Source organism: Cyclopterus lumpus, chromosome 20, assembly GCF_009769545.1.
Source record: "Cyclopterus lumpus isolate fCycLum1 chromosome 20, fCycLum1.pri, whole genome shotgun sequence".
Lineage (NCBI taxonomy): Eukaryota > Metazoa > Chordata > Actinopteri > Perciformes > Cyclopteridae > Cyclopterus > Cyclopterus lumpus.
In genome coordinates, this window is record NC_046985.1 from 4,774,643 (window position 1) to 4,792,274 (window position 17,632).

A 17,632-nucleotide genomic window follows, 5' to 3' on the forward strand; every position below is an offset into this window, starting at 1 on the left:
CAGGTAAGACATTTAATGTTTTTTGTATAGATACTAGAAACATTAAAATGACGACTGTAAAATAGGGACACGTTACAAAGCATTAACTAGATTTATTGACGTGTTTTTTGCCAAAGCGTAAAATTAAGTATAGTGCTAGGTAGCATTCAATAAATCTAGTTAATTTGAATGTTTCTAGTATCTATACAAAAAAACGTTAAATGTATTACCAGTGTCACTGGCGTCAATTGTGTCTACTGCCAATCACGTGAGTCATCATATTCGCAGTACCCACGTTTCTTGAAGGCAACGTAGGTCGTCAGCCTTCTTTGTTAAACTGTCACTCATGATGCCACGCCCCTGTAGTTGAAACCACGCCCCCCCACGCCACATCCCGGGCCCAAAGTCTGAACCTGAAAAAAAAAGATTTGAAAGATTGAAAATATATTTAGGTTCAAATCTTTTTTTCAAACGAACAAAACTATTGGCCTGGATTTAGCTCCATAGAATGGAGAAAAAAAAGGCCACGTAAAAAAAAAACCCCGAAAAGAAATAAGTCCACATTCAGCGTTTCACAGTAATGTCCAATTCCACTGGATTGTGTCCAAAAAGAAACCTTCAACATCAATTCAGGGCCGATAATCCGTATGTAGAACACGTTTCCAGTGCAAAGAGGCCCGTCTGCTTTCATACTCTCGAGTTGAGGTGCGCTTTTATGCTTCCGACCACGAAGAGGAAGCGAAAGAGGAAGAAAACATTTAGGATTTACAAGCAGCAGCAAAGTCAATGACAGCCGAGTGTTCGATAAGAAGCTGCTTCATTTACAGATAAGATGAACGTCGCACCAGCATCTCCAGATCCTGCAGTTCATGCTGACCTCATCTACAGATAATATGTATATATATATCTATATTTATATGTATATATATCTATATCTATTTATATCTATGTCTATATAGATATAGGTGTGCCAGCTGATATGCATCATCAACTTCATTGCTGCTACTGACCATCAGCTGGCACACCTGGTATTTCTTGCTGTAGATTCAACCCACTTCCTGCTTCTGAGAATTGCTATAAAGAATTTTTTTTTTTCTTCGTTATTTGGAGAAAATTAATGAATTAATTACATTTTACATATCATCGATTCCCTTTGCAGCTATTTACTTATAATTACAACTTTCCACAGTGTGCACTTTACTTTAATATTGACATTTATGGGCATTCTATTAAAAGAGTTTAGTGTTTTTATTAACGTCTCACCACTTATTTAGGTGGTTTTAAGGCTGCCGCGTCACGTCTGATCGTTCCATATTAACGCATAAGCGACTCAATAAAACCTCGACCTTGCTGCAGAGCGCAGGGGGTCGACGGCAGCAGGAGGAGGAAGGACGTAGGCTCCCGGACGGCAGCAGTGCATGCTGGGATGTTGAGCTCTACCACAGGAAGAAGCCCTTTCTGCTTCAGAACTTGGCAGGAGTCTGAATACACGTTGTTCGTGTGACAAATGGAATAAAGCCGGCTGAAGTTATGCTCGTAGATATTGGCTTATGCATGAGTCGACGATGTCTCTTTCGTTTTGTGAATATCGTTTTGATTTTCCGACGTTAAAAAAAATATGTAACAAAAAGATCAAATAAAAAGAACACGGTTTGTGAAATTTACACCGCAAACACATATCAATCACCGACGTCACGTTCCCTCCATCGCCACGTCATCTCGTTTATATAAATCAGAATAAAAGCCTTCATTTAATTCCCTTTCTGTTTTTATTATTATTATTTTTTTTCTCTCTCTCTCTCCACAAACAGGATTTATAGCACACGATACCCGTCGGCCTCGTGGAATGAAATATAAGTTGCGCGGGCTAATCCAGCGAGGCCGATGCATTGAAATGGGTCACGGATACATTTTCTTTAGATGGGGGCACGTCGCGTTCCATTGGCGCCGCACAGTCGGGCTTTTTTTTAAAAATGTGATTCGGCATCTCGTGAACACGACTTACAGTCCGGTATGAGAGTCTTGATCCTCCAGAGATGCTTCTCTGTCTCTTGAAGGTGACGATGAAGAATTCTAAAACCACTGGGTGGGGGGTGGGGGGGGGTTAGGGGTCCGCTTGCCTCCTCCTGAAGGGACGAAGGAGAAAAGCGATTGAAAAACACATGACGGGACCGTCTCCTCAAACATTTATAACGCTGTGAATATGGTGAAGATTCGGTTTTAAATGCTCGTCCGTTTTTGAATGGCCTCAGAACATTTCTCGGGGGGGGGGGAAATGTGAAAAAAATATATATTTTCTGGGAGCCGAGGAGCTGCGACTCTAATCCTTCCGGACATGATTTATGGAGGTTCACTGCGATTCTCTACCCTCGCTAGGCCCGCCAGCAATAAACTGTGGACCTCTTTGCTAGTATGGGCATTAAAAAACTACTTTAGAGCCACTGACGGTTCTTTGACGTTAAGAAGAAAGAGATTGGTGGAATAAATCCATCCATAATCCCACTGGAAGGGAAACCGGACACCAAAAGGCAGCGTGCAAACTTCAGCTGGCTTATCTCTTGTGTTTACAGGTTATTGATACGTGCCCTCAACCATTTACATCATCTTCTAGTTCACTGCTGGATTATGGGGTTTCATTTTAAAAGGGAATAGCTCGACATTATTGGCGTTCTGTCTGGAGACGAGACGTAGTTTCAGCTCGTGGTTCCAAATGAAATCAAAAGCTTTAATGGAGCGTTCCTACCGTACACTCGGCCTTCATTTACATTCAAAGTCAATGGAAAATGACAATAAAATAGAAAATTACGCAAATACTAATGCCAGTTGAAACGGGTCAAAGAATAAAACAAAGGAAAAAAATGGCGGGCCACTTTCTGTGTTTTCCAGCGAAAGAAGACGTCTCTCAACTCGACGTCGACATCGAGGAGCCCGGCCCGAAGGGGTTTGCGACCGCATCGTTACCTCCTCGCTCTCCGAGGAGGAGAAGAGGCGGCGAGCTCTTCACCTCGGGCCTCCCCTCCGCATTCAAACCCCCTCGCACACAATTCAATTAGCCGAATGTTGTTGACGGGGCAGTTCTGGCCGACACTGTCCTTCGGCGGAGCCGGTCGCTCTAAATGTTACGGCGCTTATGATTGAGGAGGCGACTAACGCATGTTTAGAGGTGCTCAGGACACGGTGGGCGTTTAATGAGGTCCAGACGTACGGCCTTAAAAAAAGAGCTTCTGCAGCCTTTTACAATAACTTAACGCATGCTGGAAGGATCCTCACCTGATCTCAGTTGTCAATATCCGATACGTGGTTCTCTATCTGAAAAAGGAGAGAGAGAGAGAGTATTATAGGATTTAGGTTGTATTTTAATCTTCTCCAAAAAGGTCACCGCTATTTAAACGCTCAACAGCGGCAGCCATGCCGACAGTCTCTGCGGTACATTATCACGGTGTGTGATCAATGTGACCTTCAGGGAACAAATAAATCTGCCCCGCCGTGTCTCCGGGAGAATAATGTCTTCTATTGGCTCTCGTTGAGGAAAAGCACGGCCACGCTCACCTGCTTAATGGCTAATATATATAAATATATGTATATATATATATATAATAGAGGAAGCAGGGCCAAAAGCACGGCCACACTGCACTGAACCGAGGACGGTTACTTTGATCTCGGTGCTGACGAATAAGGAAATGAAACAGAGCGGTTTGCTTTTGAACAGAAAAAACACGAGAGATAATGTTTAAAATGCAATATAATACGGATCCCTCGGAGGGCAGGTAACCGTTATTAAAACGTAATCAGATCTCTTGTTTGGGACATTCCATGTTTTTGGATGCATCAATGTTAATTTGCAGCCTTGGATGAAAGACAAAGAACGCCTTTTTTAGCAAAATATGGATGAATTCAACAGATTTTTTTCAAACGGTTACAAACATTGGGCAAAAAAAAGGCAATCGTGAACACTATTAATTATTTTAGTGCGTTGCACGGTGGTAAGAATTAGTCCAGAGACCAGATTAATTATAATAATAATATATTTGACAGTCGAACAATTTGGCGACTTTTTCTTTTTTAATTTAACGATATTTTGCAGGTTAGATTTATCTCTATTCGTAATGTATTATAACTGAATCTTCCACAGATTAGCTGGTACTTTTCTTGTCTAATAAGCTTATTAAGTAAGAGTACATTGTCCCAAACGCATAATTAAAGCTGTCAGATAAATGTTATAAAGTAATAAGTACAGTATTTCCCTTTTTAAATGTTGTGGAGTATTAAGGACCATAAGAGAGTCCTTGTGAAGAGAATCCTTTACAGACTGTCACGTTCAGATTCACAGCAGGCCTGGTCTGAAACACTCGTCTTTGCGTGAGTGTGTGTGCGTGTCTGTGTGTGTGTGTGTGTGTCTGTGTGTGTGTGTGTGTGTGTGTGTGTGTGTGGGCCTGTGAAGAGCCTTTCTTCCACTCTTTGAGCCGACAGGGAGAAGCTGTCACTCCGGGCGCTCTCACCATTCACTCATGTGAAGCTCCCAGGCTCTCTCAGATCTGTGGTTCCATGAATAATTCTCACAAAAAAAAAAAGAAGTACTTTTCAGCTGGAGATCTCCCAAAGTGCATTGCTCCTTCCCTCCCTCCCTGTCAGAGCTGTCAGCAGGTTTCTCTCACCAGATGGTGGTTTCCCTCCTCGTCGTAGTCGTCCTCGCCCCCGTCAGTCATCTCTCCCGCCTCCACGTCCAGCGCCCCATCGCCCGCCTCCTCCCCGGAGTTTTCCGCCGTCTCCGACACGGACTCCTCGTGCAGGGAGTCGCAGTTGTCCTCGTACTTCCTCTGAGCTTCTGAGCAAGAGGGGGGGGGGGGGGGGAAAGGGCACAGAGAATCGGTTTCCTTCGCTCCCCCCTCGTTCGTGCAAAACGGAACAGTCGAGCGTGACCGCCAGCCAAAAGCAGCCGAATAAGTACATGATTGAATAACGTGTCGACAGAGGGCCTTCCCCCCCCCCCCCCCCATTATCCCAGTTTGTACATCTTTGATGTCTTTCCTCGCATCCTTGTCCCGCCCACGGGCGAAGGAGGCGAGGACGAGACACAAGGAGAGGCGTCGAGGGAAGAGGTTTTTTTCTTTACCGAAAAAAAGACGTTCTTCGACCTTGGAGCTGTTAATTTTTAAAGTAACGTCAATTAAATATGACGTGGGGCGCAGCTGCATACGTATTTGTGTCTTTGGGCGCGTGTCTGTGTGTTCAGAGCTCAGCAGAAACTCACGCTCTACCTTTTTTTTTAACTCAACGTTTATTACACAGATTTGTTTGCCACAGCTGCGTCTTTGAGTCAGTTCGGGACAATTTGAGCTCCCGCGGGGCCCCAATCCCGTCTTTCCACTGACTTTATATGCAGTGGCCTCAAAACGTTGGCTTCACTAGTTGTGTTTTAATTTGTTTGCGAAATGAACTTCAAGCTAACTTTTGTAAATGCTGCAAAAATCAATGCAAATTAGGCGCGAGCCCATCAACTGGTTTGGAGCTAATAAAGTCAGCTACGGTGTCGTTTCGGCTGCGCTCGCCTGGATGAACACATTCAATCTTTTTTTTTTTTTTTTTAACAGCAAATTGAAAACTCCGTCGAACCGAAGAATAAAGACCAGTTTTCACCAACCCTGGCTCTCCTCCACTGGCTACCTGTTGTTTTTATAATTGATAATAAAATCACAGCCCAAGGTTATATTCAAAACTCAAACGGGAGAGACAAAACATATCAAACAAAACAGATTTAAGTGCACTTTACACCATTTATATGGTAAACGACCGTGACAATAAAATGATCCGTTGCCTCTCTGCTTCCAACCAGAAAAACTTTTGCTTTGATCGATCTAGTTAAGTTTTCTTTCTCTCTTCGGACCAATCACACAGCAGTTTTTCCTGGAGGACGACCGAGACATGTGATTTATTGTCAGGGAGTTAAAACAGAAAAAAAGCGACAGATTTTGAATAAACCTATCGCAACCCGGCTGAATAATTGGGAGCGTGCGCCACGTGACACGAAGTCTCAACGACCTTCACGGGCGAGCGGCTCTCGGACCGTCCCGCAGCGCAGGTCGTCCACGAAGCCCTCCCATATAAACAGAGTCAGCGTGAAGTTGACATGGAGAGTGATGGAGAGCTCCGTTGCTCCTCATCTCCCACAATGTCACAGAGACGTATGGCCGCCGTGTGCTCTTCATTTCCTTTTCCCTCCCCCTCTCTCCCCCCCCCGGCTCCCATTCGTCCGTCGGATATCTTACCGGACTCGGCCCTCTGCTGCTTCTCGATCTTCTCCAGGCGTCCCAGCAAAGAGTCGATCTTCAGCTTGATCTGAGTGAGCTCCCGTTTAATCGTCTGCAGCTGGCCCGTCTTCACCGCTGAGGGGACAGAAAGCACAGAGGCGGCTTCATAGCCACTTTGAGTTTGTCCTAATTTCATCTGTCACTCACGCCGGTGACGCCGCGTCACGCGGCGTTATCATCACGGGCCGCATGCCGTCATCTGCTAATGCTAAAGTATTTGAAAAGTGACAGCTGCTAATCAACTCAACACACTTATTAACTCACTACAACCATCTTTAGAATATGATCTCCGCAGTGCCACACGGCATACTTCTTTCAGAGACGTTATGAAACCATTACAGGACCCGTAAAATACAACATTACCAAACGAATAAAGTAACATGGACTGAAACTCTGAATATTTCCCGTAGGAGTCCTAAACGTCTCAGTTGCAGAGCAATAGCCGCTCATCGACTATTTTAAATACCCACATCATTAATAAATGTTTTTTGGCCTTGAAAAAACAATCATATATCAATGTATTTTAATAGCTTACACTCGCCAACCGTACGGCATGACAAACAGGGGGCACCACTTGCCCTCCCACTGCTTCTGTTTACTGCCTCATGAATTATTCCTCTCCTCTTCCTGCTCTGTGTTTACGCTACAATACATATCGGGGGGGGGGGGGGGGGGGCTTTGGGTAAATAAGAGTTTGAGTTTTAACCTTTTTCTTTTTACGTGTCATATGCAAATATCGAATAATGAATATAAATCTGCGTCTGTAGGACGTCGCCATTAATTCAATCTCTGCCCGCGACACGGTTTCTGAAACGAGGCGTGTGCTCCGGAGCAGATTAAAGAACTTAGACCATTAAAGTAGGAAGATAATCTCATTCGTAAAAGCCCTCGGCAGCTTGAAACGTTTCATCTTTTGGGCGGAAGGGGTAACAAAATAATAATACATTTTAAAAAAAAGCCCAGAAGTTGAGGAGAAAACATAAAATTCTCTTTGACACCTATCGGGTTGTGTCGGGGGCCGGAGAAGAAGAGCAGAGACGAGCGCTCGGTAAACAAACACACCAGTTCCTGTAAAGCTGCAGCCGGAAAAGAACCAGGAGGCAGGAGACGCGCACAGAATCAAAACACCGCGTGTCTGGTGTCATGTCGACACGCGGCTTTTTAAATTGGCTTTCTTTGATGTATATTTACACACACACACACACACACACACACACCGCATCCCGATGCAGGTTCCCTCCCGTGTCCGAGTGCGTGAGCCGAACCAATGCATGAAACAAAACACGACACAAACAAATACATCAAATCTGACAACAGCTCGCAAACACATTAATCTTTCACAAGAACTCCTGCTGAAAAAAACCCAACCCGACCCATGTGAGACCCAATGCACGCATCCTGCACGCATCTGCCCCCCAAAAAAAGGAGAAAACAGGTGTTTTCCGGTGTGGCCGGTGACCCCGAAGTGTCTCTATCGCCTTCTCAGTACAAGCCAACGTCCATGAATGCACGCACACGCACGCTCACTTCCTTACTCCAACATTATCTGCGTTGGCTCAGAGCAGCTTTACTTTGATGATAAGAAAGTGTGGAACAGTTTTTAATTTATCGCCGCCTCCAGACGTTTTTTAAGAGTCACACAAGCTGCAGAGAGACAACACACACTAATCCAACGTCATCTCATCCACACGTCGTCTTTAAATAGCTGCCGTTAAAGGGGGGTGGGGGATGTCATTGTTATCCAATAGGCATTATTAGATAAGATGTAGGGGAATGAGTAATGGCTCAAATTGTTGGACCTTGCAACATTTTTATCTTAAGGGTAGCGATGATCTCTTGAATCACTGCTGTGGGATAATTAAAGCGGACAAAGAGTTTTTGGGGCTGGGGAGTCCGATGTGACGCAGACTCTTAAGAGTCCGTCCGGTTTGGACCGATGAGGAGGATCCCGTGAGGCAGATTTTAGAGACGTAATGCAGCGAAACGTGATTTTTAAACCCTCAATATGACGTGCATAACATTCAAATGTTTTGTGTTTTATATCATTATCTGAATAAGAGTAGGGGGGCCGTTACATGATTTAGGGTGGTACTTAGACTTCAAAGCATCTCAAAGGACGATGACGCCTCATGTCTCTATCAGTGTAAACTATTTTAGGAGCTTCATCACTGCAGCAAAACGTGCTTATTTTGAAACTTGTTATCATTTTAACATTCTGTGAATAGGTTTTGTCTAATTTGGTCCATAACAAAAAGAAGTTCCCTCACTGATGCTTTCAAATGTCTCGAATTTTTCGATCGATTGTACAAAACCCAAACAATAGTTAATTAGGTATCATTATTATTATTTTTTTTATCATCTCTGTCTTTCAGAGGGGAACGTATTCATGACCTAATTTAAAAGATCCAAGAACGGAAACTGCTTTATTTTGAGTCTGTTATTTGAGATTAAAAGAATCATATCCTGATCACATTGTGCACCTATATAACAATTATATAGTGCAAAAGTAAAAAGATTTCTTTTAACATCAAAAATACAATTTCTTCCCGTTATGTGCTCACGTAAGCTCGTTCCAACCAAAAATATAATGTAATTTATCCATGTATCAAATATTCGGCAGGAGGCGTGAGGGGAACCACAGTCCTCATTTTAGACCCGCCCACTTTTGAACCGACCAATCAAATGTAACTGTATTCAAATATCCTCTGACTTCCGTTTCAAGACTTTAAAGGCTTCATTATTTTTACTTTTCATTTATTCGACATTTAAAAGAAACGACAGGACGACAATAAAACAATTGTTACGGGGTAACAATCACAAAAAAGCCAGCGACTTCACAAAAATTGCACTTGGCATCAAAGAGGGTTTAAATCCTCGTGATCCATGCATGTGAGGACCGTCCCCTCGATCCCCACCCCCCCTAAAATGAATTATTACTTGTGCAGCCCAAGTGGGACCGCCCGCCCACGAAAAGAGCGGACCTTATTTCGCCGTCCAATCTATCTCGGCCAGAGTCAATACAAAACGATATTTTTCACAGCTCTGGCAGGAGCAAATTAGTCTCCCAAACATACAGCAGCACCGCTAAGACAGAGGAGAGAATCCATTGACTCCGTCCAAAAAGAGATGGGCTTTTTTCTTTTCTATAATACCAACTGCAAATGGGTCCTCCTCACAGACCGCACCAAGCTGCTCGCGCTGATAACGCCGGCCGAGACGGGGCAACAATGGAACAAACACTGTAGCCAATCACACAAGCTACTGGGTAGAGCCTAACATTTAGGTAAACACAGCTGACCACAGCTCCAGAGAGATGGCCCCAATCTCACATTAATTACATTTAGGACGTTAAAATGCATCAACGGTCAATCAAAGGAGCGGCCGAGATCCAGATGGATTCTGTGTGACAGGAATAGATCCGTGTGCTGAATGGGTGCCGCTCGCAAAGCTCGGATTATATTTGTGTTTGCGATTTATTGGTTTTGCTCTACATTGCGGTGTGGCTTGTTGTGAGCCGCTGGAGTGAATTAAATAAGTAGCACAGCAGAATCATTTGAGATCTGCATTAAGCCTTCAGGTTTTTGTATTTGTGTGTGTGTGTGTGTGTGTAAAGGACAGAATGCCATTAGTGTAATTAGGAGCTTTTGAAAAATTAATTAATGTAAAAATCTGGGGATGAATAAACACAAGATGAGTAAAAAAAAAAGAAAAAGAAAAAGAAAAAAAAAAACACCTTATTTGTACGTACGTTTGAGCCCGGAGGAGGATGATGTGGGAGGTCTGGAGGAGGAAGAGGAGGAAGAGGAGGTTGTTTTGATGGGGAAGGAAGTCTTCCCGCGGCGAGTGGAGGGCGCGAGCACCCTGGAGCGTTTGACGGGAATCACGGCTCTCGGTGGGGGGGCCACTCTGCCGTGGTAGTCAAAAAGCCTCAAGAAAAGAAAAGAATATATAATATTACACTTCACTTCGTCCTTTTGTTTGACTGTCTTTTATAAGAGGCCCTCAAGCGTTCAGAAAGTCCATCTGGAGCTTAACGGGTTTTATTCGGTTTATTTCACCGGCACCTCTTTCTTAAGCTTATTATCTGCACCCAGTATTGTATTCCATTTTTTGTTATGGATTTCTCTCAAAAGGCGCACACTGAACAAAAAAGGCAGATAATACCAGTCGAAACCTACAACTGTACGTCTTTCGTGCATTGCGAATAATCCCGTCGCCTATCGTCTGGAAGTGAAGAGGATGAAAAGCGAAGGGCACTAAATGTCAAATGAAGGTGTCAGCTTTCTGTCGTCTGCCTCTCAACAAGTTTGACATTAAGAAAATGTCTCCGCAGATAAGCGGTCCGAACCCCCGGCGGGATAAATGACACAGAAAACAAGTGTTCCTTCTTTTCAACGCGCATGCTGGATCTATTCGGCCATTTTGAAAGTTCACTAGTTGAAGCCGCCTCTGTGTGGGAAGGTTAGTGAGTTACCGCTGACGAGGGAGAATCTAGACGTAGGACCTACTGACTGTTGGTTAAACCCCGCCCCTACATGGGTATCGTCCAATCATAACTTAGCTACCGTAACTAGGCACAAGGTCTGTCAAGCGTTGGTATTTCTCCTCACGATACATAGGAACATGGAAAATAACAGCGATGCCGTTTCTTTATTTCTGTGTTTTGTACAGCTGGCGAGGACGCTGAACCTTTTGGCCTTTAACACTAGAAATTATGTTGTAAATATATAAAAGACAGCCAGAGACAATGTTCGCAACCAACTAGCTAGAAAGCTAACGCTAGCTTAATTAAACTTAGAAAAAGCTTATTAAACCTGCTAGCAAAAGTACTAGTCAGATATGCAACGTCTGCTTTCCTTTATCTGTGAAGCATCAAGAACCCGCCGTTGATAAAAAGGACTTGGACTTTCCACAGAAGAGAAAGCTCGACAGGAGGGATTACAGGGGCTAACGACCAGTTGCTTCCTGGTTTAATGTGTGACGACGTAACGTGAAGGATACATACCTGCTGTAGAAATCATCCCTGTAGTACTCGTAATCCAATTCATAACCGCTAGGAGAGAGACAAGCGGAGACACGGAGGGGGAGGAGGGCCCAGAGAGACAGGGAGGAGAAAGAGAAGGGCTGTGTTAAGAGCAGCCATTTTGGATCTGTCAAAAGTACGCAGATCAAACCCGAGCTGTTTCGACTCGGAGGGACACGCTCTAGTCGTCGCTTAAAGCTCAGCGCAGGTGACGAGCAAGCCTGAGCCACGCTGGCGTGCACAGACCACGCATCAACAAAGACGTTTCAGAGGGGGAAATGCAGTCGGGAGAATAAAAGTCAAATAGTTTCTTAAGAAACAGAAAATCAATGTGAAGTGGGCCGCACGCTCAGGGTGAGTACTCCTTTATAATTCAGGCAGAGAGAGAAAATAAAAAGACAAGAGGAGAAGGAGCCGTTTTAAAACCGCTGCTATTTTCACAGGAAATTATAATTAGGGTTAATGCATTTCTATTTCTACTGAGTGCTCTCCCGTTCCTGCTCCACAATTACAGCCGCAGCTGTACAATGCAAATGAAGGTTATTGCTAAACACAAAGCCCAAACTAATACATTAGTGAGAATAAGACAAAACAGATAACTCAGAAGGAAGTTAATTGGTGGGAATATACACTTTGCTAATTGACGAGTACGCACAAAAGCGGCCCAGTGAATAGAAGAAGAAGAAAGAATCCCGTCTGCCCGACTGTCACATTAGACATCAGTAAACAAGCGCTGCTTTGATCCGTTCTGAAAGCCAGGGTCATGCTTAATGAATTCAATCTTACCTGTAAACAGCTGAGAGCGGCCGCTTGGAGCCGGCTTTGGGCCTGTACGGCTTTGGCTCGCCAGCCATGTTTATGTCTGCAGAGAAACGGACACATCACTTGTCAGACATTCCTGCACGACAGCGGACTTCACATGAATAAAGAACACGTGAATACTATTAATGGGTTTAGAGCACAACATATTGTACGAACATAGATATTGTATTTGTGTGATTTATTCATCTATCTGGTAAACATGAACTGCTCGTGTGAAGCATCCGTATTGATAATACGAAAAGCCGTAATAATTTGACTTCTGGTCTGAATTACTAGATTTCATTCACTTGACTTCATTTACTTGACATTTTGACACTTCAAATTTAATTCTCATGAAACCCCCCCATAAAAAGTGCAGCTCCACACTGTTAAGGATTTATTTACATACAATTACAGCTCTGGTTTATAGATTAGAAAAGGTGTTGACATATACTTAAAAATGTAAACATTTAAAACACGCTCTTACGTCTGCATACCATGAGATTATGTTATAAACTATAACTTAAATATTCTCGTACTGAACATTACAGTACAGTACAGTCACAACAAAAGAGAATAAAATACCTATTTGAGCTCTCCGGAAGCTCTCTCCCAGTTTCTATTGTAAAAGTAAACTTTTCCCGAGACATTTAAAATGGAAAAGCTGCAGTACTGCAGGACACATGCACTGATGTCAAGGTGCACCGCGAGAGCCAATTTTGTGAGTCAAGGCTGGAGACCTTGCTCCGCGTGCACTGGAAAGATTACTAAATGAAATTCCTGTTGCGAGGATCCTTGAACGCATAAAAACGATGGAAAAGAATAAGCGTACCGACAAGAAGTCCCACAATAGCTGGATGTTTGGGGATGTTCACTCTTTGTGTAAAAAAAAAATATATATATATATATATATATATATATATATATATATATATATATATATATATATACACACACACGATATGGGGTAGAGTTTTATGACGAGGCCAGTCAGTGACGCAGCATTTTTCAAATCGCTATCTGTGCATTGCCAAGGGTGCTGCAAGGTCCTCGTGTTTGGTGAACAGTCCGAGTGGCTTCCGGGAGCGCCGCCAGTGGGTCAAAACAAGCACCTGCTCCAAAAGTAAAACCCTCAAAAAGGGCAATGAAAAGGCAAAAAATAGATATGAGTGACGCAGGGATGCCGTATAGGTATCCGGTCCTGTTAGCGACCTGTCAATCACAAGGTAGCCACGCCCTAAAGCATGCTTTATGGTCTGTTTGATTCTAAATGGACGTCATGCTGGATTGAAGACTTGAAACTAGAGATTGAGACCACAAACTCATGTTTACTGAGGGAATAAATCAAGAGAGAAGAAGAGTCATTTTCTCATTGACTTCCCGACAGTCTGACTTTTCTTTGCAACAAGAGGAGTTGCCCCCCTGCTGGCCAGTAGAGAGAATGCACGTTTAAAGCGCATGTGCATTGGCTTCGCTGTTCAGAACCGTTTATATTTTTATGGTGTCTTTGATATCACACAAGTATCTGCATGCAGCGAGGTTCTCAAACGGGTCATTTCACAGTCTGAGAACCGTACACCAGTGAACAAAGTGCCCCTCGGCTAAGTGGCATTGGCAAATAGATCACTTTAAAAGGCACTTTCTGGCAAATTGTTATTTCTTCCATGCAGCCAAGTTCTCACTATCATTTTGTCCCTTTCAGCAATGCACATTTGCTTAAATAATGTATGCGTACGCCCCCCCCCCTTCCCTCAAAATACCAAACAAGGAGTAGAACCGCACTGGGGTGAAAATAAGCTTCAGGCAAACTCTTGCCTCCTCCTTCTCCCAGTGGCCGCTCTCACGAGAAATAGGATTAAACCCCGGTCTGTTTGTATACTGCCTACTTAAACATGCTAAAACGTTTTACACAGAGCCGATGATCGAATGAGTGTATACTGTGTGTGTGTGTGTGTGTGTGTGTGTGTGTGTGTGTGTGCTTATGATGGGATTGACTGTGATGCCGATTTAGGAGATAATTATGATTTTGCTTATTAACCTGAAGGTTTACTTAGAGTGGAAGACCAACCCTTTAATTAGCCCACATCAATCCAGCTAAATATAATTGGCATCCAAAAGCTCAAGCAATCTAAAAATCCCTGATCCCAGATCTTCTCGCCTGGCGACAGAAAGTGTGACGACGTGGTTCACAAACGGTTCTCATTAAATCGTTTAAAGTCAAACATTTCTTAAATCTGATTTTTTTTTCTCCAACAATGTAAATTCATTATATTTTGGGTTTTGGACAAGGAAAGACGTTTGAGGGTGTGTCGCCTTTGGAAAATTGTGACGGCGATTCGACGGAAGTGGAACACCGTGCAGTATGTATTGATATGACAAAGATATCAATTAAAAAGATAAATGAAAATTAATCTATCCAAGCTGCTGGTATTCATTGTTTCAACACTACTCTTAAGGAGAACAATACAAAAAGAATAGAGAAATACTGAATACTTTGTCATTGTTGCCCATAATAATGTCTTCCAGCAGCTTTGGTACAAACCCATCCTTCAAAAAAACACGCGTTGTTTCCGTGCAGCACAAGCGGACTAAGTTTGGTCTAAATGAGATCCTTCACGGGGTCGGGGACTTTATTTATTCAGCCATTGGTTTGTACCATTAGCTCGGTCAATGTGCAGCTCGGAGCCGTCTGTGGTGCTGAACGAAGGGGGGTTGTTAAGGTCTGTTGGCCTGCTGTCTGGGCAGCGAATGAAACAAGAGGGCTTGACCTGCCGCATGCGTGAGCCCACATTTGGATTTCGCAGAAATTATTTATAGATATGTTTGAGCTCGACTCCTATCTTGATTTTTCTATCTCTCAGAGAGAGAGAGAGAGAGAAACACAACCCAGAATAAATATTTAAAGGCAACACCGTTACCTGGTGCCAGGGAAGGAAAAGGCTGTGGAGGTAGATCGCACCGAGCGCGAGTTCACCGAGGACCGACTCGTGTTCCTCCGTCGAGAAAACAAAGATCCGAGACTCGGAGGAGGAACCTGCCCGTGTGTTTTATTGCTCTCATTTGTTGCCTTACATCTCCGTCGGCCTCAGACGACTCTCGCTCACGCTTCCTGCTCCGACCTCGGGCCTCATCCGATCCCTCAACGTCTCTTTCTTTCCGTCTTCATTCCACTTATTGCGTCGCACAAGGCCGCCTCGCCATCGCTCTCTTATCTCTTCTTCCTGGGTACGTGTGCACCGGGGAAGCTCATTACGAGACATTTCCAGGCTGAGCGTCACCTGCGGGGGACTTTTCTACTCCGACACATGTGTCGACAACGACTGCTTCGCAAGCCGTCTTCCTCCCTCCCCTCCTTTCATTAGCACGGGGTGAATAACAGCCGAAGCAGAGGCTTTGAATAAATCCAGGCTGGAAACTCAGCCATATGGCGACATATGGCCGGGGGAATCACTGGGATGAGAAAGTACCCCAAAAAAAACATAAGGAGAGGGCGAGACTTGTGAGAACAGGAGGACCTGAAAAGGAATATGAACGAAACTCTGGAGCGGCCACGAAAAAACCCCGCTGCCGTCTCTCTCGCTCTCACAGAAAGAAGGGGGAACAATCAGCTAAATAGCCCAAGGCTCCAGAGGTAAGCTAACAAGCACGGTTAGCAGGGGTCACCACAAGGTCGCAGAGAAGGAGAGACGGATGGATTGGATCGCGTCAGCCAAAGAACCTCTTTGTATTAGCGTGGGCAGAGTGTCGGGAGGATGGAGAGACTCACTGAAATCCATTTCTTCTGCAAGACGCTGTTCTCATCCGCTAGAAGTACGTGCTACTGGAATAAAGACAATTCAACCACTCCGCTTTAGCTCATTTGCACAGGCTTTTCTTTAAATTGTGACTATTGTCTAAACATACGGCAAAGCCACATCCACCAAAGTAATCAGTCGTAATCACGATACTACATTAAAACTACTCGTTAGTAAATACGGACGCCATTTACAACGAGAGAAAATAAATTGGCTTCCAGCAAATTACACAAACCACAGGGCTGAAAAACACACCAAAAAGCCGTCATTTGCGCCTTTGTTTAATGTCAGATGTTCTCAGCGGTTACAGAAAAACCCAGCAGCCAAAGCCCAGATGATTTTTATTGGTTTCTGCTGCTGCAAATGACCTGTCGGCACACCTGCTGCGGTGCAGCACAGAAGCTATAATTGACAAAAACAACAATTCATGGGAGTCCATTATCACCTTAAATATGTCTGGGCCCTCATGGACACTAAAAATAAACAGTATTGGGATTCAGGCTTTTCCTCGCAAACATGCTTTTTAACTAGCTGTTGTACAGTTAGTTTGCTCGATTCTTTGACAAGATATCATACATGTCTGAGTGAATACTTTGATACCAAAAAAGCTATATTTTGGGAGTGAAAATCTGTGCTTTTACCCACAAAAACATTTATACTGCTGTATCAATATGAAATGGAGTTGGAAGACATTTTGGCAATGGAAGTATTGTCCATATCACCCAAAAAGCATGCATTCACAGAACCAAAATGACAATACTGATGGCCATGGCGTAAACCAAATAGTATCACTAGATTACCCAGAAGCCCAACGTTTCTTTGCTCAAAAGTCAAAAGGGATGGAAATATATTTAATATTAATATTGAATTCAGAGGCGAGGCGTGCTCCCTAAATCCCCCTGTTGCCATCCAGGAACAAAAGTGCTGATTACCTAAAAAGCCACGCCTTCGACCCTTTAAACCGCGCAGCGCAGCGACCAGCTGATCGACTGCCATGAAGTCCCTTTCAGACGAATCGGCGCATGAGAAACGGGTCTCTTTCTTTTCCAAGAACAGCCGATTTGTCACTTTTCTTCTCCGAGGAGAGAAGAACGGAAATGAAAAATACAAACTACTTGATGAGGTTAAACATTCAAAGGGTAGAGAAAGATTTCTAAAACAAAACAGGACGCAGAGGAAGCTGCCCATCAGAAACTCGGGCGTCCTGAAAATAAATAGAAAAATGAATTGAACAAAGTAACTAATTGTGCAAACTGCTCCCGGAGCTGAAAGAAGCAGACGTGCAGATCCGTCTCCACATCATAACCCACATGCACCTTTTTGTTTCTGATAAAACCCATTATTAAAAAAGGTAAAAGCCGACAACTTAATTGAAAGGTTTCTTCAAATTTACAATCAAATCTCCCTTTCATATAGTGGATATTCCTGCTCCACGCTGAACCAGCCCTTCACTCATGAGCTGGTTCTTACGTTCCTGCGCCTGTCGAGCCCTCAATCAGGCTCACGAGGCGCTGCGGTTCCTCCAAACCGAAGTAGCCAATTACCTTTTTTCTTTATTCTCTCTCAACGCCGGCGGCTGCAACAAGGCAGCTTGTTTACTGACATCTCTCGGCAAAAGGAGGCCAACGACAGAGGTCGTCTAGTTACATGGAGACGGAGAGGCTACCTGCATATCAAAAGGGGTTCTCCTTGAGAACTCGGAAGCCCAAAACATTAAAAAAAAAAAC

The 17,632-nt window shown here is 43.8% G+C and overlaps 1 protein-coding gene across 2 annotated transcripts in view; it reads right to left on the bottom strand.

Moving 5' to 3' along the window:
* Positions 1-460: 460 nt before the first annotated feature.
* LOC117749354 (RNA-binding Raly-like protein) overlaps positions 461-17,632 on the bottom strand; it is a 54,220-nt gene continuing 37,048 nt past the window's right edge. Inside the window, exons 2-8 of one of the 2 annotated variants that reach the window (XM_034559765.1) lie at positions 12,097-12,172; positions 11,293-11,340; positions 10,036-10,214; positions 6,246-6,362; positions 4,635-4,804; positions 3,250-3,288; positions 461-2,105 (exon numbers count right to left, since the gene is read on the bottom strand). In XM_034559765.1, coding sequence (XP_034415656.1) covers positions 3,256-3,288; positions 4,635-4,804; positions 6,246-6,362; positions 10,036-10,214; positions 11,293-11,340; positions 12,097-12,172 — 623 coding nt within the window. In that variant the 3' untranslated portion in view covers positions 461-2,105; positions 3,250-3,255. The remainder of the gene's footprint in view (positions 2,106-3,249; positions 3,289-4,634; positions 4,805-6,245; positions 6,363-10,035; positions 10,215-11,292; positions 11,341-12,096; positions 12,173-17,632) is intronic. The other variant, XM_034559766.1, reaches the window with a different exon arrangement.